Source organism: Anoplopoma fimbria, chromosome 5 (assembly GCF_027596085.1).
Source record: "Anoplopoma fimbria isolate UVic2021 breed Golden Eagle Sablefish chromosome 5, Afim_UVic_2022, whole genome shotgun sequence".
NCBI lineage: Eukaryota > Metazoa > Chordata > Actinopteri > Perciformes > Anoplopomatidae > Anoplopoma > Anoplopoma fimbria.
Window position 1 is genome coordinate 4,585,192 of NC_072453.1, and position 20,157 is coordinate 4,605,348.

The window sequence follows — 20,157 nt, forward strand, 5'->3', positions numbered from 1 at the left end:
ATATTATTCATTATAAAGCATTGAACAAAACTTAAAGGTTAAACATGATGAAAACATATGGAATGATTATAAAAGGGAGCCTGTAGGCCACCAATAAATAAAGCTAACTAGACCAACAGAACTGTATTTACTTTAAACCTAAATATACAGGGAGGGAGAATGCTACCAGCTGCACATCTTAATACATTAACTGCACCAACATGCAATTGATTAGGACAAGATACACTGTTACCACACTAGTAGCAGCTAGGATTGCATGTTTACGAGATCACAGTCGCCTCGTAAGCCTGACTAAAGCTGTGCATAAAGAATAAATAAAATGGTACATTTCTAGATGACACTCTTGAATAAGAAAATAAACTAAGACACACAAGCATACAATCCAAAATGAAAATGATGAGCTGTGCATAGCAAAAACTGTAAATTTACACTCAACAATAGTTCATCAACATAAATACAACACAGCTACAGGTATTCTGTACAGTAGATGAGTCAAGAGATCAACGTGACGACCAGAAAAGCAGGAAAATACCATTTACAGTAGGATGGTTTTTTTTTTTTCCACATGCACATTTGACATTCATTCATTCAGCAGCCACCCACTTGTTGAACGCTTTGTTCACAACATTCAGAGATACTTGAGAAAGGGCCAGAAGCACACAGCTCAGCCTTTTTTCATAATAAAGCAGCCTCTCATCTTTCTGTACTGACAAAAACAAGACACGTTCTAAGAAGCAGTTGCTTTTTGAGCCAGATTTCACCATGTGCTGATTTAATTAGTGTTTCCTCACTGTAGAAGTTGTTCTGAATAATGTTTAGCAAATAAATATGTTATGAAATGAATTTCGAGTCCAGACAGGCTAAATCACAATGCCGATGCTGAATGGCTGCTGACAAAGGAGGCTTCCCAGTCCATGTGCTGTTCACTGGCCTGATTGGACAGACTTCAGTGGTTTATGGATGGATCAGGATTGAGTCTGGTTGGGATGTATTTACTAAAAAGCCAACTATAAAAGGTGGATGACCTCATGTCTAAGCCACTGAAACAAAAACATAATGTCTTCATCCTTGATCACAAATGTAAAGGGACCTGAAGACCACTGGTTTTACTGGTTAGCAGTAAGGTGGCTAATGCGATTTTTCTATAACGTGTGTTACTGTCATTCAAATTGAAAATGATGGAGGCCAAGTGAGGCCAGAAGAATTCAAATTCCAGAAGCAACTTCATAGATAATTGTGAAATTAGATCGCTGCTAAATACTTGATGTTGATTTTAAATCCCACTGAATTTGAAATTATTGAAATAATACCATCTAATTGAGTATATTGGAAGTTTCACAAATTCAGATGCAAATTTAGTGGTGCAGGGTTTCAAATGAATGTGGATACATGATGTAAGAAAAAAAATCATATATTTATTATTTCTAAATCAAATCATGCTGTGAGTGCACCGCTGGATGAACTGTCTGGCTCTGTACACGCTAACTAAACTATACCTGTGAATCACCTTGCTTCTAGATAACTCGTCTGTCTACATCTATGCTTAATCTTTACAATTTTCAAATATGATCTGGTAGAAAATATAAACTTTATATAGTCATGTATTAAACATAGCAAGTAATCTAAATATCCATACCACGTTACGTTTTTTTTTTTTATTACTTACATCTCATTGTAATGCAGCATGAAGATGCACTGGAGCAATAAAATGTGCATGGATGTTTTCCCTAATGTAACTTTTAATATCTACTATGTAATGTTTGAATTAAAGATGTAAATAATGTAACTACTGGTTTAAATCATCAGTGTGTGGTGAGTTCCTGTTGACCTGTGGACACCTGAATGTTCCTGCTCTACCCAGCACCTGAAATAACAGTAATATAGCACACGGAGCACTCATTAGCTGTTGTGGTTATCTACGGATAAATATAGTGTATTTTTCATTCATTTTGCTAAAGCAGACGTGGTCTCTGTTCCCGTTGGGTTGAGTGTCTCTGTGTGTGATCTTGGCACTTTGGTTGTGGAGAGCAGAGTGAAAATGGAGCTGACCGGCCTGTCCACTTTAACAGACATCTGCCTGCATTTCTTGCTTTTACCAGGCTAGGGGGGAAGACAGTCTGGGACTTCTGGGGTTGTCTGGAGTCTGGGTTTCAGTGAGGGCTCTCTGCAAGACACAACCCATAATTTCATGTGATTTATACTTATTTCAACATATTATTATTAGATTTGGAGCACATTTGGTAATTCCACAGAAAGCATCACTTTGCAGTTCAATCAATTTATAGCTGGCATGTCATAAAAGACTTCATAGTATAGTATGCAATATAAATGTCAACATACATTCATAGTATAGTGTGCCAAAACAAAGTCATATTATAGTAGGTAAAAAAAAAATGATGGTATGATATGCGATAAAATAATCCTAAAAAGTAATAGTATAGTTTGTTATTAAAAAATGAGAACAAAGTCAAATTATAGTGTGCCATAAAAAAAATGTAATAGTATACCTGAAAATGTAAAACATGTCAAAGTATAGTATGTCATATGAAGTCATGGTATAGCATGCCATAAAAATGTAATAAAAAAAGTCAGATTATAGTATGTCATAAAAATGGCCTTAAAAGTTGTAGTATAGGATGTCATGAAAGAAATATCACAATAAATTATGTTACATACAGTGGGTACGGAAAGTATTCAGACCCCTTTAAATTTTTCACCCTTTGTTTCATTGCAGCCATTTGCTAAAATCGAAAAAGTTCATTTTTTTTTTTTGCATTAATGTACACTCAGCAACCCATCTTGACAGAAAAAAACAGAAATGTAAAATTTTTTGCAAATTTATTAAAAAAGAAAAACTGAAATATCACATGGTCATAAGTATTCAGACCCTTTGCTCAGTATTGAGTAGAAGCACCCTTTTGAGCTAGTACAGCCATGAGTCTTCTTGGGAATGATGCAAGAAGTTTCTCACACCTGGATTTGGGGATCCTCTGCCATTCTTCCTTGCAGATCCTCTCCAGTTCTGTCAGGTTGGATGGTGAACGTTGGTGGACAGCCATTTTCAGGTCTCTCCAGAGATGCTCAATTGGGTTTAGGTCAGGGCTCTGGCTGGGCCAGTCAAGAATGGTCACAGACTTGTTCCGAAGCCACTCCTTTGTTATTTTAGCTGTGTGCTTCGGGTCATTGTCTTGTTGGAAGGTGAACCTTCGGCCCAGTCTGAGGTCCTGAGCACTCTGGAGGAGGTTTTCTTCCAGGATATCTCTGTACTTGGCCGCATTCATCTTTCCTTCAATTGCAACCAGTCGTCCTGTCCCTGCAGCTGAAAAACACCCCCATAGCATGATGCTGCCACCACCATGTTTCACTGTTGGGATTGTATTGGGCAGGTGATGAGCAGTGCCTGGTTTTCTCCACACATACCGCTTAGAATTAACGCCAAAAGTTCAATCTTGGTCTCATCAGACCAGAGAATCTTATTTCTCATAGTTTGGGAGTCCTCCATGTGTTTTTTGGCAAACTCTATGCAGGCTTTCATATGTCTTGCACTGAGGAGAGGCTTCCGTCGGGCCACTCTGCCATAAAGCCCCGACTGGTGGAGGGCTGCAGTGATAGTTGACTTTGTGGAACTTTCTCCCATCTCCCTACTGCATCTCTGGAGCTCAGCCACAGTGATCTTTGGGTTCTTCTTTACCTCTCTCACCAAGGCTCTTCTCCCACGATTGCTCAGTTTGGCTGGACGGCCAGGTCTAGGAAGAGTTCTGGTCATCCCATACTTCTTCCATTTAAGGATTATGGAGGCCACTGTGCTCTTAGGAACCTTGAGTGCTGCAGAAATTATTTTGTAACCTTGGCCAGATCTGTGCCTTGCCACAATTCTGTCTCTGAGCTCCTTGGGCAGTTCCTTCGACCTCATGATTCTCATTTGTTCTGACATGCACTGTGAGCTGTAAGGTCTTATATAGACAGGTGTGTGCCTTTCCTAATCAAGTCCAATCAGTTTAATTAAACACAGCTGGACTCCAATGAAGGAGTAGAACCATCTCAAGGAGGATCAGAAGAAATGGACAGCATGTGAGTTAAACATGAGTGTCACAGCAAAGGGTCTGAATACTTATGACCATGTGATATTTCAGTTTTTCTTTTTTAATAAATTTGCAAAAAGTTCTACATTTCTGTTTTTTTCTGTCAAGATGGGTTGCGAAAAAAAATGAACTTTTTCGATTTTAGCAAATGGCTGCAATGAAACAAAGAGTGAAAAATTTAAAGGGGTCTGAATACTTTCCGTACCCACTGTATATGCCATAGGCATATTAACAATGTCATATTAAAGTATGCCACAAAACATCATTGCATAATGGGCCATAAAAAAAATTCATAGCATAATATGCAAAAAAAGTGAAAAAGAAAAACCATAGTATAGTTTGCTAAAAAAAATATAGTATAGTATTCTATCGTAAAGTGATACAAGAGAGTCATAGTTTATATTATCTCATTAAAAAATGAAAGTATAGTATGTCATAAAAATGTGATAAATAAGTCACATTATATTTTGTCATAAAAAAGCTCATTGAAAAGTATGCCTAAAAAAGTAAAAAATGTCATAGTATAGCATGCAATAAAATAGTGTTTCAAAAATCATACTATAGTATGTCATAGTCACAGTATAGTGTCCCATAAAAAACTGTCATACTACAGTTTGGCAAAAAAACTAAAACAATGTCATAGTATAGTAGGCAGAAGAAGTTTAAAATGTCAAAGTAGTGTATGCCTAAAAAAGTGACACAAAAAACATATTTTACTTTGTCATAAAAAGGCATTAAAGTTTTAGTATAGTGAGTCATAAAAAGTAAAAGTATTGTGTGCCATAAAAAGATCATGGTAAAGCACAAAAAAAAGTAAAATTAGTCATATTATAGTATGTCAGAAAAAAAGGCCATAAAAGTTATTTCTCATCTGTCATGAAAAATAATGTCATAGTATAGTATGGCATAAAAAATAATCCAAAAAAAGAATGCCAAAAACTGTGATAAATAGGTCATTGAATACTAAGTTCTAAAAGTAATACAAAAACCATAGCATAGTATGGCATAAAATGTGATTAAAAAAAGTCATTCAAAGTTGGAGTATGGTATGTCATGAAAAATGTCATACTATAGAATGCCAAAAAATATAATCATAGTAAAGTATGCAATTAAACAGTGATAAAAAAGTCATATCATAGTATGTCTTAACAAATCATCATAGTCATAGTATAGTACGCCATAGAACAAAATGGCATGCCATACCAAGCCATAAAATGTCAAAATATTGCATATCATTGTATAGTATGACATTAAAGATTGTCATAGTATAGCATGCTAAAAGAAGACATAAAAAAATCCTACGAATGTATGCAACAAAAATGTGACAGGAAGAGCCATAGCATAACATGTTGAAAAAAGATGTCATAGTATAGTATTCCATTCAAATTATGAAAAAATGTCATAGCAGTCTACGGAAAGCACAAGCTGAATACCTTATTGTTCTGAAGGTTTGAATCAGTCAAATACCTTCCACGTGTATTCAAATATGAGCTGCTTGCCTGCAGGAACAAGTCAAATATATCCTTGCTGCTTCTATCAACACAGCTGAAGAGAACAGTACAGTATTAGCTCACCTCAAACTTGCAGATGAACTCTGCAAAGATGCCGAAGAAGGACTCTGTGTTGGCGGACTTGCTATCCTCTCCGAAGAAGGAGGCCACCTTGGAGAACTCCTCCATTGCTTGGGTCTGCAGGGACTCCAGGGACTGGATCGCAGGGTGGCTGTTCTCCAAAAAGCTCTGTGGGTGCAAAAGGTCACACGTTAAAGAGGCACACCACACATTTATAAACGTCAAAGTCAGTTTACTTGTCATGAGGAGCTTTCTTAAGTGAGGAAATAACCCTGATGGGGTTGCAACACAATTATACAAACTGGAGGTGTTTCATTAGATCCCCATGCATGGGGATCTAATGAAAGACGTAACTGAATTTCATTATGAGGAATGCAGTATCCAGTGTTTTGGGGGGTGTGGCTTATACTAGGCACTTAAAGTCAGGATATCTTGGCTGGTTTCATTGATTCTTACCATTTTTCTTCAAATACATGTTGTGATTCCCTGAACTTCATGGAAGTGCAATACAACATTGTTGAATGATCCCTTTAAGGTAAATCATTGCACAACTACTTCCACCAATTGTTAAAAATGCGTTCAACATGTGCTGAGCTGTATCACATCTCATTTACTTAAATCGGTAATTTAGGAAAACAAAAGTATGTTTAAGTGTCCTGAAGAATACAGTTTCTTAATAATTGTCATTATTTGGCACGAAAATGAACAAATATATATATTTTTTAAAATAGTTAGACATTGTGGCATACAAGCTTATTCACTTTCTTTCTCAGAGTCCATTAGTACATTTATATCACTCTCATTTATTTCTGTTTAATATGAAGCTGGACTCAGGAGACAGTAAGCTTAGCTTAACATAAAGACTGAAACGTATATATTGTTTGATTTGTCTGTAAAAGTATAAAACGACAATTGCGTTCTTTACTGGGTTTGTGCTGGGCAGTTGACAATGTTTACACTTTAGCTTTGGTATAAATTAAACATACAAGATTTAACATGTTAATTAGTGAGCTTTAGAGGAGCTGGTAGGCAGATTTCCTTAACTTTGTACAGAACCAAGCAAGCGGTTTTCCCCTGCTTCAATCGTTATGCTAAGCTAAGCTAAACAGTTTCTGGATCCAGCTTCATATATACTTTACAAACATAAGAGTGACATCGCTATCCTCATCTAACTCTCAAGAAAGCTAAGCATAAGCATATTTCCCCAAACTTTTCCTTCCATGACACAAAATGTCAGCAATCAGTAGCTCCCATGACCTGGTATATGTAATACTTTATGTTTGATGTGTATTATATATGTAAAGCAGTTAGCGTACGCTCATGACAGAGGCAAAGTGGTCTTCAGAGGTGGGTGGGATCTTCAGACAGGCCTTCCTGATGTCCAGGATGGTGGTGCCAAGGTCACTCAGCTCTGCTGTGATGGCCCTCTGGTTCACTGAACACATGGAAATATTAGGTGATGAGTTACCAAAACAGATGCAGTTTTTGACATCCGTACATGGTTAAAACAGCAGCAAGAAAATCTGCATATCAGTTTTAACAGCCAGGTTATTATAAAGACACACATTAAATTTCACCAAACAGCATAAATCACCATTAAATCAGATGCTTTTAGTTAAGTTTGCCTGCCCTGCAGTGACACACAGCACACCGTGTACTGCATGGAAATGAGCATTTCACAGAATGGAAGGCCTGCTTTTTGCTGCTAAATGATTTTTAAGAAGGAAAAGCAGAGTTGAAGAGCATTGCTGCTGTAACCTCATCGTACCCTTGGCTGCCAGTGGCACTGTTGTGAGGTCCATGGAAAAGTTGAGCAGCTCAGGGAAGTGTTGGCACAGAGACTTGGCCAGAATGTGGAGGAAGGTGGATTTCCCGTCTACTGTTTTCGTTGTGCTTAGCTGCGAGATAGAAAGGAAAGACTGAATGACCAGAAACCAGAGTGATAAACATAACATGGTTGAAACACAAGGGTTATTGCTGCACCTCAGTTAGGAAGTTGATCTTAAAACTGGTTGTCCTGTGGCTCTTGGGCTGGCCGTTGTTTAGGTAATTCCCCATTGCAAGTACAAACTGTGGGCAAAAAAACAAGTTAATAACCACAATTTATACAAAAATAGATTGCTTCACATTCTTTTGCTTGCTCTGTATGTTTACCTCCAGGATTTTGGCCAGTTTCTTGCTGCTCTTCAGCTCCACTGAAGCCTTGTAGATGTAATCGTACGCAACCTTCATCTCCTCCGTCCTCTCCTGCAGGGTGGTCTTGAAGTGGAGGCTTCGCAGACGGGTTTTATACTCGGGCACCATCAGCATCTGAAACCCACAAAATACTCATTCACTCAAATCATTCCCGCTTGCTTTTTTTTCCAACTGTGGTTGAGCGTTCTTTGTTTGTGTACCTGAAAGATGAACTGGTCGGGCTCACTCAGTTTGGCCGGGTCCTGTTCAAACTGCTCGTACTGTTTGACCTCTTCGTCATTGGGGGCGTAGAGCAGCAGCTGCTTGATGTGGGCGGGCTCCAGCCTGTCGGTGGTCATGTTCATCAAGACCTCACGCAGCTCGCTGGCGGAGAGCTTCAGGTGGGCGATGAGGATGGCTGCAGAGGGGAGGAGGAGAAGGAGGGGGAGGATGGAGGATTTACGTGCGTTTCTTTCACATTGTGAAGAGGATCAACATGTTCCCAAAAAACCTTTCATCCCCCTCTGATGATGGGGTCAGATTGATTATTAAATCCAAAATCCCAGGATAAACCCGGCAATTAACAACAGCAAATGAATGAAAAAACAAACTTCTAATACAGGTGTGATAATAGCAGAACAAATTCTTCTTACACAAGGAAACTGAACACATCATCCACAGTATGATTTAGTATACTCTTCTAATGTAACAGAGCCACATCTGCTTGCCAAAATGAGATTTCAGTTTCTATTTTATTTGTAATATACAGTATGTTATTTTTTTCACTCATTGCATCCAAGGCAGTTAAGATATTATCACTTAAAAAGAAATCCTTAATATCCCAAGATGTACCACTTTTATACAACTCACACTGTTAACAGAAAGCTAAATAAATTAAAGAAAATTGGCTTTTCACTTGTATTTAACAGTAATTAACAGTTTGTTTTGGCTTCCAATTACAGACCTCTTAACACAAAATGCTTTTTTATCGACACGTTTATCACTCAATTTTAATAAATGTTGCATGTTAAAAAAGAATGGTCTATAATTTAATGCTGTAGATAAATTGTCATCAATAGTGTCTGCAGTGGTTATTTTGCTCAAAGATTAGATATTATAGCAGATGTAATGATTACACTTTGTGTTACTAGCCATTATCACTGTTAAATTAATGTATTACTCACTGCTATATTTTAACAATATGTTACTTCCTATTTTATTTCCAATATGTCCTAACTAATTAAAGCTACCATGCTGTCATTAGGCTTAAATAATCATGTTAATTATCTTCCAGCTACTTTCATTATTTGAGCTCAGTTTAAGGATTGATTTAATAATCCTGGATGACTTTATCTTGGATCAGTGCTCTTATTTTGAAATACAGGTTAAATGAGTAGAGTATTTAAACTGTCTTCACTGTTTATATGATTTGCTGAGTGCTGATCATGTGATAACAGTACACTCTTGTTTTGCAATTAAGGCAAAATGAGTTGAGTTGAAAGCATTAACAGCATTTATGTGTGCTGATAATGTGATTGCAGTAAAATGATGCAGGTGTGTTGGGAAGCCACCCAGCATGCATTGGGGCAAAAGAGTCAATGTTACAAGACAAGTGTCATTATATGTGTTCCTGCATTGTTACTGGTTTTCTTTTGTTCTACATTGTGTTCACAACATTCCCACTTTTCTTACTCTATAATACTTAGAAATGACCTGTGAATGCAATCAGACTATGAGTGATGTTGGTGCGTGATTAACCCCATTGATGAGAGAGAGAAAGAGAGCCTGGTACAACTTTTTAATGAGCCATGAAGAAAATGATAAGAATAAGGTAATTATTCTTAATCATAAAGTGGAACCTGTTGTTTTTGGATCACCAAGTGACGACACATTTTCATTAAGAGAACATAGACATTTATTCTCTTAATCACAAGAAGAAGAAAAAGGAGAGGATGACGGCAGTCGATAGGGGCAGTAGGGAATCCCCGCTCTTAATATGCAATTAAGGAAACATGGCAGCCAGAAAGACATTTTACAGAAAACTAATACAGCAGGTGAACCAGTAAAAGTAACAAAAGTACAGGATTATTGACAGTTAGCTGGATCATGATAATAAACTCCATACATTAACTCATTTACAGATACAAATGGCCCTCTTTCTTAGATTTATGACGAAAGAGTGTAGATGAGAACATGCAGGTTACTGAGAAATCCTTATGATCTGTTGATAAGCTGTTATTTGTTTCACAATAAAGAGTTACCTATACTTATACATGATAAAATATACAGAAATATAACAAACAATAAATAACAAAATATAGTCTGAGAAATAGTGAGCAGAAAGACATGAACTCAACTGAAAGATTCTGATTCAATTTGACGAAATGGGAATAACTCAAATATATAAATGATTAACGTCAGAAAGATGAAGAATTGTGCGATTTAGGCTATTTTTTAAGAGATTTAGGTAAGGATTTATTTTAATAGCAGGCTTCTCATTATCACCAAACAGTCTCTTTCATGTTCAATGGGAACCTTCACCTATCATGCACCAACTTCACTCGTAGTTTAACTGTCTTCACATGTAACAATGTAGAAGATAATAAAACCAGTAACAACGCAGGAACACACAAAATGAATGTATTGCCCCAGTACATGCTGGGAGTGATCCCAACACACCTACCTCGTGTAACTGCAATCACATGATCACCAAATCATATAAACACTGACCAGGTTTTTTTTTTTATTCAAAATAAGAGCGCATATTGAAGATTACTCCATCCATGATTAACAAATCTGTCCTCAAAATGAGCTCAAAGAACCAAATTAGTTGGATAAGAAATAACAGGATAATTTAAGCCTGATAACAGCATGCTAGTCTGAATTAGTTAAGACACATTTGAAGAACAACATATTGTAATAAAAAAACTCAGAAAAATGACAATCAACCTTATTTTTCAACACAGTGCATTAAGTTCAAACCTGCAGTCATTTAGTCGTGAACATAATAAAATTAAAAAAAATGGTCTGTTTTCTGCTCCGTAACTTTACATAAGCTATGTAATTTACATTAGGTTATAGATTTATTTCCTGTACAGACACCTTGAATATAAAAGCTTTGAGTGACAAAACTAATCTGAATCCCATCATCACCAGTGGCCATGACCTATGAGTGTAACCTGAACTGGAAATTGCATAGTGTTTGTAAATCTCCAAAACTGACCAAAAAAATATCACTTTTATTGTGTTAGAGAGGCCGTTGCTGTTGTTGTTGGATGGGCATCGAATCTCTCCTGACATACTGTAATACACTTCAATGTAACCTCACATTAACCAGTATGACAACTGTTGTACTCTCAGTGAGATTAAGAATATTGTGAGCTGACCTGACACTGAGTTCATGTTCTGCACTTGTGCTTAATGTTTTGAAAACCATTTTTGTATGTGACAGCTGTGTGAAAAGTTTGGTGAATGCTTTTACTTGCCATCACTTACACTCTTTAAAAATAGTTAGCAGAAGTTCAGGTCAATTGAGAAAATCTATCTAGTTTATTGCAATCTTAAAATACTGTTATGTGTCATTTTCCAGGTGTCTCAAAGACTTGAAACTTGACCCTTTAGGTGTGACCGTCTCTCATGTTTTTATGGTACTCACAGGCGTTGTAGGCTTTCTTATGAGACAGAATCTCCACCACGTCTTTCTTTTTAAAGTTCTCTGGCAAGAAGGCTGGCTCTGGAGGAGAGACTGATAATATTAACAACAGTGTGAGGATGTGTTCTCCAGGCACCTGGGGTCAACACACACACACACACACACACACACACACACACACACACACACACACACACACACACACACACACACACACACACACACACACACACACACACACACACACACACACACACACACACACACACACACACACACACAGTGGCTAGATGTGGCAGGTTGATGGGATAATAACACAGCTCTACCATTTGAGTCACAAGAGGCCAAATCGTCTGGTATATCTACAATAAATAATAGTTTGGTGTGTGTTTCCCCTGGCAGAGCTGTATTACTACTGATCTCTGTCAACACAGGAGAGGATTGTGGGGATTATGGTGCCTTATGGAGAATGGATTTGATGAACAGGTGATTGAGGCAGCTCCAAAACAGGTTATGCAGAACATCATGACTGTGAAGGTACAAACAAAACAAGAGAGGTCAATAGATAAACACATATATTTACTTACACTGTAAACAGCTGATCTGCTTGATATAAATAAAGATATTATGATGTCAATGCAGTATGACAAAGGGTGACCACGAGTACACAACGACTTACTGGATCGGCGTTGAGTCCCAAAGTGCAGATCGAGGTCCAAGTACTTCACCATGTCAGTGAGCTTGTCATAGTCTGAGTCCTCTCCGAGCTAAACATAGACAAGGACACACTCTGATGACACAGTCAAGGCATTGTCACTTACAAGGAGCTGTCAGAACACAGTTTTTTCTTTCCATGTCTGATAGGGCTGTAAAGACACCATGAATTCTATTTACAAAACCCAGATTAGTGCCTCCATGCTGCCATGAGTCATCAGAGACACAACAGACAAGATGAGTAGGTCTTTCCAAATATGACAAGAGAACTGTAGGAGGAGTGAGAAAATTCACATCCAAGGTGCAAAGATTCACAAGTAATCTTACTGTATTTACTGTACCTAAGCTTTCAGACAAAGCCAATGCATTCTTTTTTTTTTTTTTTTAATCACACGTTATCATAGACTAATGTAATGGACTCACCTGACCCCATATCGTTCCCTCAGAGTTCTCCACCTGCTCCCAGCGCAGCCTCTTCACACTCATGTGGTTGGTGTCCGAGGCGTGGTTGCCCGGCTTGGGCAGCGGAGGCGGATCGCAGGGTGGTGGGAGGGGTGGAGGTGGGGGCGGCGGTGCCTTGGAGATTGAGATAGATAAATGTCTTGTAAACAAACTAAGTAAAAGTGTTTGATGTTAATTCAAACCAGATTTCTTTTTAGTTTAGGGGTCAGATTTAAATTTTGTTTCATATTTATTCTCATTATTATCTACCCAAGATCTTCCTTGTTGCCAGTGTTTTGGTACATTTTGTAAAGAGAAAAAAAAGTAAGGAGGATTGTACTACATTTCGTACTACCTTGTCAAGTGCCTTCATCATTTCAAGTGTTGATTGTAAAAATAATGTTATTTATCTTAATCTTCTTCTATGGGACATATGCAACCGCTCACAACCTACATTTTCACCAGAGGACTCCTGAGCCGTTTACAAACTCACACATTAGACATAAAAGATGATATCACACTCAATACTGCACACTGATGTTTCAGCAGATGCTGACGTTTGCTGGAGATTTACCATTTTTTTTACTCATCATCAGTAAGAACTACTGTAAATGTATATGTTACCTGTTGTGACTGGTGTTCCTGTCGTGGGGTTTCATAGGTTTTAGTGGGACTGGGGAGGGTGGAGTGAGAGGCCGGAGGCTTGGAGAGCAGCCTGGAGCCCGTCAGGCCTTGGCTCTGACACTGTGACGAGCCGTGTTCCTGGAGGGACGGCGGCAGCGGGCCCTGGTAGCTGTGTTGGTGGTGGAGCTGGTGGTGTCTCTGGAGGACCAGCTGGCTCGGTCTCAGCGGCTGAGGGGAGGGCTGGGGGGAGGGCTGGACTATAGGCTGGGGCTGGCTGAGCTGCCGGGGGAGGTAGCAGGGGCGAGAAGGCTGGGTGGAGCGCAGGGTGGTGGTGGTACCCAGGGTGGTGTGGTTGTGCGAGAGGCGGGTCGAGGTGGTGGTCTGAAAGCGATGGTGAGTTTTCTCCGCTTCTTCTCTGGTGGGCAGCACTTTGCTGAGAGGACAGCGGCTGGACAGAAGGGTCCTCGGTGGGGGCGGGGGGAGGGATGATGGGGTGGTGCGGCTGGAAGGGCATGCGGCTGCGGGGGACATGCTCCGGGGAGAAGCGGACTGGCGGTAGGGGGTCGGTGAACTGAACAGGAGGCGGTATCAGAGCCTGGAAAGGCGGGGGAGGTGGGGGGCTCTGGGTGGGAGGCGGCGGGATGGGTTCAGATCCTGAGGAGTAGGAGGGGGAGGAGGCCTCGTCGCTGCTGCTCTGGTCCTCACTGCCACTGCTGAGCTGGCGAGGCATGAAGCCCGAGTCCTGGTCCTCCTGGAAACTCATCTGGGGGGAGGAGAGGTACACCATCAGACCTGAGAACCACAACTCTCACCTCAACATACGCTAATACATATCAAAAAATAAAAAAAATGCATTGTGTGGGCTTTATTTATATGACTGGTCTTATTAATCTGGACCTGCATGGCACATTCATCTGGACCTAATGGCACAAAAAAGTCATAAAAGATGACAAAATAAACTAAAATAACCTCATTTTAAAAACGCATGCATTTAAATGTTATGACTGACCAATCTATTTATGAAACACAATAAATGCAATCTAATAATGGGAAGTTAACCGTTAAATTCCAAAAATAATAATACTAAAAAAGATCAGTTTTTTTAACTATAACTTGCTAATTGTGTTCAAAATGCTGCTCTTCCCATTTCTGACGACAAACACCCTGACCAAGAAGTAGCACGGCTGTAATGTTTGTTTGATGATTTCTACGTCAGCCAGCACCTTTAGATAGAAACGTAACCTTAGATAAAGTTAGACTCTACTGTGTAACTGAGTATCATGTTTTACTTACAGGCACCCCGCTTCTTCTGAAACCATGACAACCACCTTCATATATCTGTTCATGTGACACAAGTGTTCATTGTAGCGCACATTAGAGCTGCTCTAATGTAAACATGCAACACTACAATGTTATTACATCTGTGAATTTGCTTATTATTTGATATGACAACAATATTTAAAATGAAAAGAATTGCAGCAGTGAAGGTACAAATAGTATTACTGGTATGAAATAGAGGCTGTCAATCATTTAATTCATTTATCTCAGTTGTTTACAGCAATTTTACTAAGGTATCACAACTATTAAAAAATTAGAAATGAAAAAATAGATATAATAATTTCTGGTCTCATGATACGTTGCATGAACTATTTAACTAACCGGAAGTCAGACCCACAATGAATGCAATGTTTGGCGAAGCTAGGAATGATGAGATATTAAAACATATAACTCTACGATAAAAACATAAAAACAAACTTACTGAAAATACTTTAATTAAAAAACATAAAGCATGTAATCTAAGTGTGTGCTTAATTACAGCTGATGATGCAGTAGATTGGAGGCGTGTCTTCCTCACCTCCTCGTAGTCATTCTCCCCAGGTATGAAGTCATCCACCAGAGTGACCCGGTGGCCCAGCTGCTCGCTCAGAGCGTCCAGGAACTTGTCCGTGTCCCGGCTTCGAGGCGGGCGGGAGAAGGTGAACAGCTTCTTGCGGCGGGTCAGCGTGTTGGGATTGCCATCCGAGTGCTGAGGGGAAGCGGGGGGGCTTTCCAGGCTGACGTAGGGGTTGGAGTCCACGCTGCTCTGGTGGTGGATCTCATACACTGTAGTGGGGAGAGGCTCCTTCCAGGACAGGGACAGGCCAGATTTACGACTACCTGTAAGGAAGTGAATCAAAGATGGTTGGAATCATGGTGGCGCTTGTGTTCAGTGTGCTACATTTAATCCTCACCCTGCAGATGTTTCGTCAAGAGAATCTTTAAATAACTTAAACATTATGTTACTTATTCCCTCAAGAGATTATGTGTGACGTTCTTGGCAATGTTGTCGCCTTGGGGATCCTTTCCTCTGAGAGGTTACCATGGCAACAAATAGATCAACTGCAGGCCCATATGTTCATAATTAGATTGTAGAATTCTAAGAGTTCTAACATAAACATGTGGTTATCATGCCATGTCCAATCGGATTGGTAAAACAAACTGATCGTAACATCGAAAATGATTTTATCAATTTTAAACCTTCTATAAATGCGAGGCTGCAGAGTAGAGGAGTTGTTAACATTAATAATATATGTGACATTTTTAGTAGGTGCCATGTTTGTCACCTGTATTGACAAATGTCATCACATTTTTTCTAATTCAGGAGCTTGTATTTACAGTATTTCTAGTGTGACTTGAACATAGCATCAGTCATGTGACATTGAGGTTTAATATGTGAATTCAATAATTCATTCTACAAATGCATCAAACCCTAAATGGCACATGGTTATGAACCATTGATGAAAGCATGTGTCTGAAAGCATGCGCACATTGTGTTTGTGTGTGTGTATGCATTTGTGTTTGGGCGTGTGTGTCAGCCCCAGAGTACCTGTGAGAGGGGGGAGTGTTAGGGGGGAGAGAGAGCGCCCGTAGGCCTCAGGCTGTCCCGGGCCCTCTGGCTCTGCTGAGGAGCAGCCCTGCATGTGCGGCACACCCTTCCCTGCGTACACGTTCTCCAGCTCCGTGTACACCCCTGTCATCTACGGGTGGAGGTATGATCAGCTGGTTAGCACACAATCGCTGCGACACATTCGCTTTGAAGGTCTGTGGCTTTTAAAGCGTTTTTGTTTTTTTAGAAACAATTTGCAAACCAAAGGATCAAATTTTTAATACCACATGTTAAATTGAAGTAATTCCCAGCAGACCTTCAAATGATGTGAGACCAGACAGCACAGATAACATAACTAGCATTCATTATGCCAGTTGTTGAGAAGCTAGGCGCTGAAAAGCTGCAGTTATACCTACATGACTGAGGTCAGGGGACTCGGGGAAGGAGGTTCCGTCTCCTGACTGCCTCTCCTCCGGGCTCCCGGATTCATCCACATGAATTCCTAAAGCACAATAAGGCATGAAGAGTGACACATAAGCCTCCTCCTTCCATCCACCCCCAGTCAAGACAGGAGAGAGGATGAAGCAGAAAGGGACAGCACAAAAGGAACAATACACAAAAGCTTGGCTCCGGGTGCAGGAGTTAGCAATGGCGATGGAAAACACTTGAAACCATGAATGAAATGTGCTGGAAATAAACATTGTATGTGCTTCCAACCTGATAGCTCGGGGACATTATCAAAAGCACAGCTGAGATATGGAGATCATGTATGAATGTATGATGGCCATTTTTGTCTCATGTAGCCTTCAATCCACAGAGGATTTGCTGAGCACACCTCTAACAATTACACACATTCCCACCTGGGAGCTGACCAGTGCAAACACTGCCCTTATTACAGAGCTCTGAGCAATTCAACTGGAGCGACTGGTGGGTTAGATGCCTTGCTCAATGGAATTTAAATACCACAGTAACTGCTGCAGGAAGCTCATTTACCATCTCTACCCATATTTACCTTGTATGTCCGGAGATTGTAACCCAAAACATTTACCATCTCTACCCATATTTACCTTGTATGTCCGGAGATTGTAACCCAAAACATTTACCATCTCTACCCATATTTACCTTGTATGTCCGGAGATTGTAACCCAAAACATTTACCATCTCTACCCATATTTACCTTGTATGTCCGGAGATTGTAACCCAAAACATTTACCATCTCTACCCATATTTACCTTGTATGTCCGGAGATTGTAACCCAAAACATTTACCATCTCTACCCATATTTACCTTGTATGTCTGGAGATTGTAACCCAAAACAGGTGCAATTATACTGAATAGCAAATGAATAATGAAGAGGAGATAAACCTGTAATAACAGGGCAGCGGAAACAAGTTGTCAACACTAAACAGAAATATCATTACCTTTTAAGTTTATAGAAGGGGAATGTTTGAATCTCAGATGACCTAGTAAGCCAGGTTTTAAGAGAAACTAATTATTAATAAATCTCTGTTCAGTTGACAGTGTCTCCTGTTTGGTGATAAAGTTTTTAATCTAGAATGGAGCTGGAAAGCTTTTGAAACCTTGTTTTAACGGCGTGGAGAAAACACTGATTTTAAACTGCAGGGCAGTAAATCCTTGTTCTTGCTGTCGTCATGTGCAGCGTACCCATTCCCAGGTGAGTCCCGATGATGCAGTCGTCAGAGCTCCTCTCTCGGACGATGCCGCGGTACGACGTGCCAGTCACGCGCATGGAGCTGCTCCGCCGGTGGTGCTCCGGGCCTACGTCAGGCTCCAACACTGCAAAACACACACACACACAATGTTTTTGTTAATCACAAGTTAATCAAGCACAGCTGCTCCTTTGCACCTGTGTGAATTATAAAGAAACAGCTTCACAGTGCATCTAACATCTGGGGGGTTGATTATAAAAGCTTGATTTTCAATTTCATCAGCCATTTTAATTATATTGTTTCTACCTCACACGGTAGAAACAATTAATCAAACAAGCAACTTATTGACTGCCTGCTGTATACTGTATGTGTATCATTTCCAAAGTCGTGTTTTTAGGCTCACCGTTGCTCTTGATACCCAGGAAGCGTGACAGCTTTCCCTTGCAGCGCTCCTGTTCGTCGTACGTCAGCAGCTGGTAGATGAACTGCCAGATCAGCTGTTTGGCCGGAGTGTCCAACACCGGAAACACGTCAACGATCAGAGTGTCCACATTCCTGCAAACACACAATGCATCCTTACACATCCTTATGTGAACCAAGCCCCTTGCTGCTGGGTAATGTATTGCCATGTGATGTCAGGAGTTGGCTTGGATTTATAGTCTTTGCATCCGTAATGAAACATGCATCTGAGAATGAGATACAGGATGGAAACAGATTATGTAAAGGTGGGAGGATAGCAGGGATGTCAGTTGTGGTAGGAGTTAGGCCTCCAGGGGGGGGGGGGTTATACTGTATGTACATTGGGTATTTTGCTTATAATCCTACAGATTCACATGTTTGCATCATCTGCAGAGCTCCATCCATCTCTTGTGCTCAAGCCTTCATCCTTGAGGAAATGTTATCAGTGTGTAATGGGAAGATTCAACTTCCTGCTTAGCTATGTGCATTTCTTTCCTTACTGCTTTCTCTCTCACTGTCCTGTCACCAGTATTTTTTTTATTTTTACATTTCTCTCTTTCTCCTGCATTAAGAGCATCCTCAGCAGCCTCAAATATCGAGTGGGGTAAAAAAACACAGTTTCCCAGGCAACGGCTAAATTTCTGTCAATGTAAGCTAGCTAGTTAAGAGAGCCCTGTCACCAAGATAGTTGGGCAACTGCTGAAAACTTAACTTTAAGGCAACATCATTGTCTCTTGCTCCCATTTGGAGCTGCCAACCTAATGTACTGATGTGCCAGATTGAAGCCGCGAGTATTTGTAATTATTCCCTTACTTTCCAAAATCTCTATTCCAACTCCAGCAGCTGCTTCTCTCCTCAGTTCCTCCCTCAGCTCTCTTCCATCTGTTTAATATTGCATTGTTGCAGACTGCAGCCCTCCATGTTTCTTACTCCTCACACATCCCTCCATGCTCCCTGTCTACTACTTTCATATATAGGCCCTCTCCATACTACTGACCTGTGCTGGAAGAAGGTCTCCAGGGACTTGCAGACTGTGTACCTCTCCTGGATGGTCAGAAGGTGCTCTAGCTGCTGGCTGAAGGTCCGCCCGTGGACTTTGATGCTCGGCGGAAGAATCTCTGCCACCCACTGCAGAGAACTGAGGGCTGGAGACCTGCACAGCAGACAGAGAAGAATATTCCCCTTGTTCTTTATTTTGTACATTTTGACTCACTTAAGAATTGTTTCTGGTTTGTTCTGCAATCCTTATTGGAAAAAAATACAGCAGAACTTGTTTGTCCCTGTGGACAATGAGCTGCAAATTAAAATGTCCGGGTTGCAGTTGGTGTTTATTGACCTGGAGCGCGGTAGCGTTGCGGGGGCCAGGCTTGGAGACTCCTCTGGGTCGGTTTGGTCTGAGGAGTACTCAGACGGACCCTCCTCCACCACCAGGGTGGGCATCGCCCCGCTGCCCTGCAGCATGGACACCACCTTCTCATGGGAGCAGTTCCTACAAAGAGAGAGAGAGAGCAAGAAAGAGAGGGACAGAAGTTAATGATGGAGAGTTGATGGACTTTGAGCTATAAAGCAGATGGATTTGAGTAGTGATCATGTAATTCATATAAGAAGGTTCTTAAAAAAGGCCTGTGACCCTTGAAAACAAAGACATGCTGACAGTTGAAAAGGTAAACTCATTGTAAGAAGTAAATCAAGGGGATTTTCCTCTTGTTATACAGTATCAGAATACATTAGAGTTGTAATTAATTTATTAATAATAGCTTAAAAAATTAAACATAACAGAACTTTGTGTAGCAGAAATGTTTTTTTCAGCTCTTCTTTCTACTCCTTGCCAGGGTGTAAAAAGTCATATTCTCCTACTCAAAGATTTGTTATAGCTCCCATGACCCATAATAATAATAAAATG

At 40.1% G+C, this 20,157-nt stretch overlaps 1 protein-coding gene across 1 annotated transcript in view; it reads right to left on the minus strand.

Annotated features, from left to right (window-relative positions):
• Nucleotides 1-2,092: 2,092 nt before the first annotated feature.
• The window catches only part of grid2ipb (glutamate receptor, ionotropic, delta 2 (Grid2) interacting protein, b), a 35,540-nt gene continuing 17,475 nt past the window's right edge, over nt 2,093-20,157 (minus strand). The window contains 20 exon segments of the mRNA XM_054599311.1: nt 2,093-2,164; nt 5,657-5,821; nt 6,970-7,088; nt 7,422-7,551; nt 7,637-7,723; nt 7,808-7,963; nt 8,050-8,246; nt 11,484-11,573; nt 12,160-12,247; nt 12,618-12,770; nt 13,260-13,740; nt 13,742-14,022; nt 14,553-14,597; nt 15,115-15,416; nt 16,126-16,276; nt 16,542-16,627; nt 17,791-17,922; nt 18,199-18,350; nt 19,252-19,407; nt 19,591-19,743. Coding sequence (XP_054455286.1) covers nt 2,093-2,164; nt 5,657-5,821; nt 6,970-7,088; nt 7,422-7,551; nt 7,637-7,723; nt 7,808-7,963; nt 8,050-8,246; nt 11,484-11,573; nt 12,160-12,247; nt 12,618-12,770; nt 13,260-13,740; nt 13,742-14,022; nt 14,553-14,597; nt 15,115-15,416; nt 16,126-16,276; nt 16,542-16,627; nt 17,791-17,922; nt 18,199-18,350; nt 19,252-19,407; nt 19,591-19,743 — 3,196 coding nt within the window.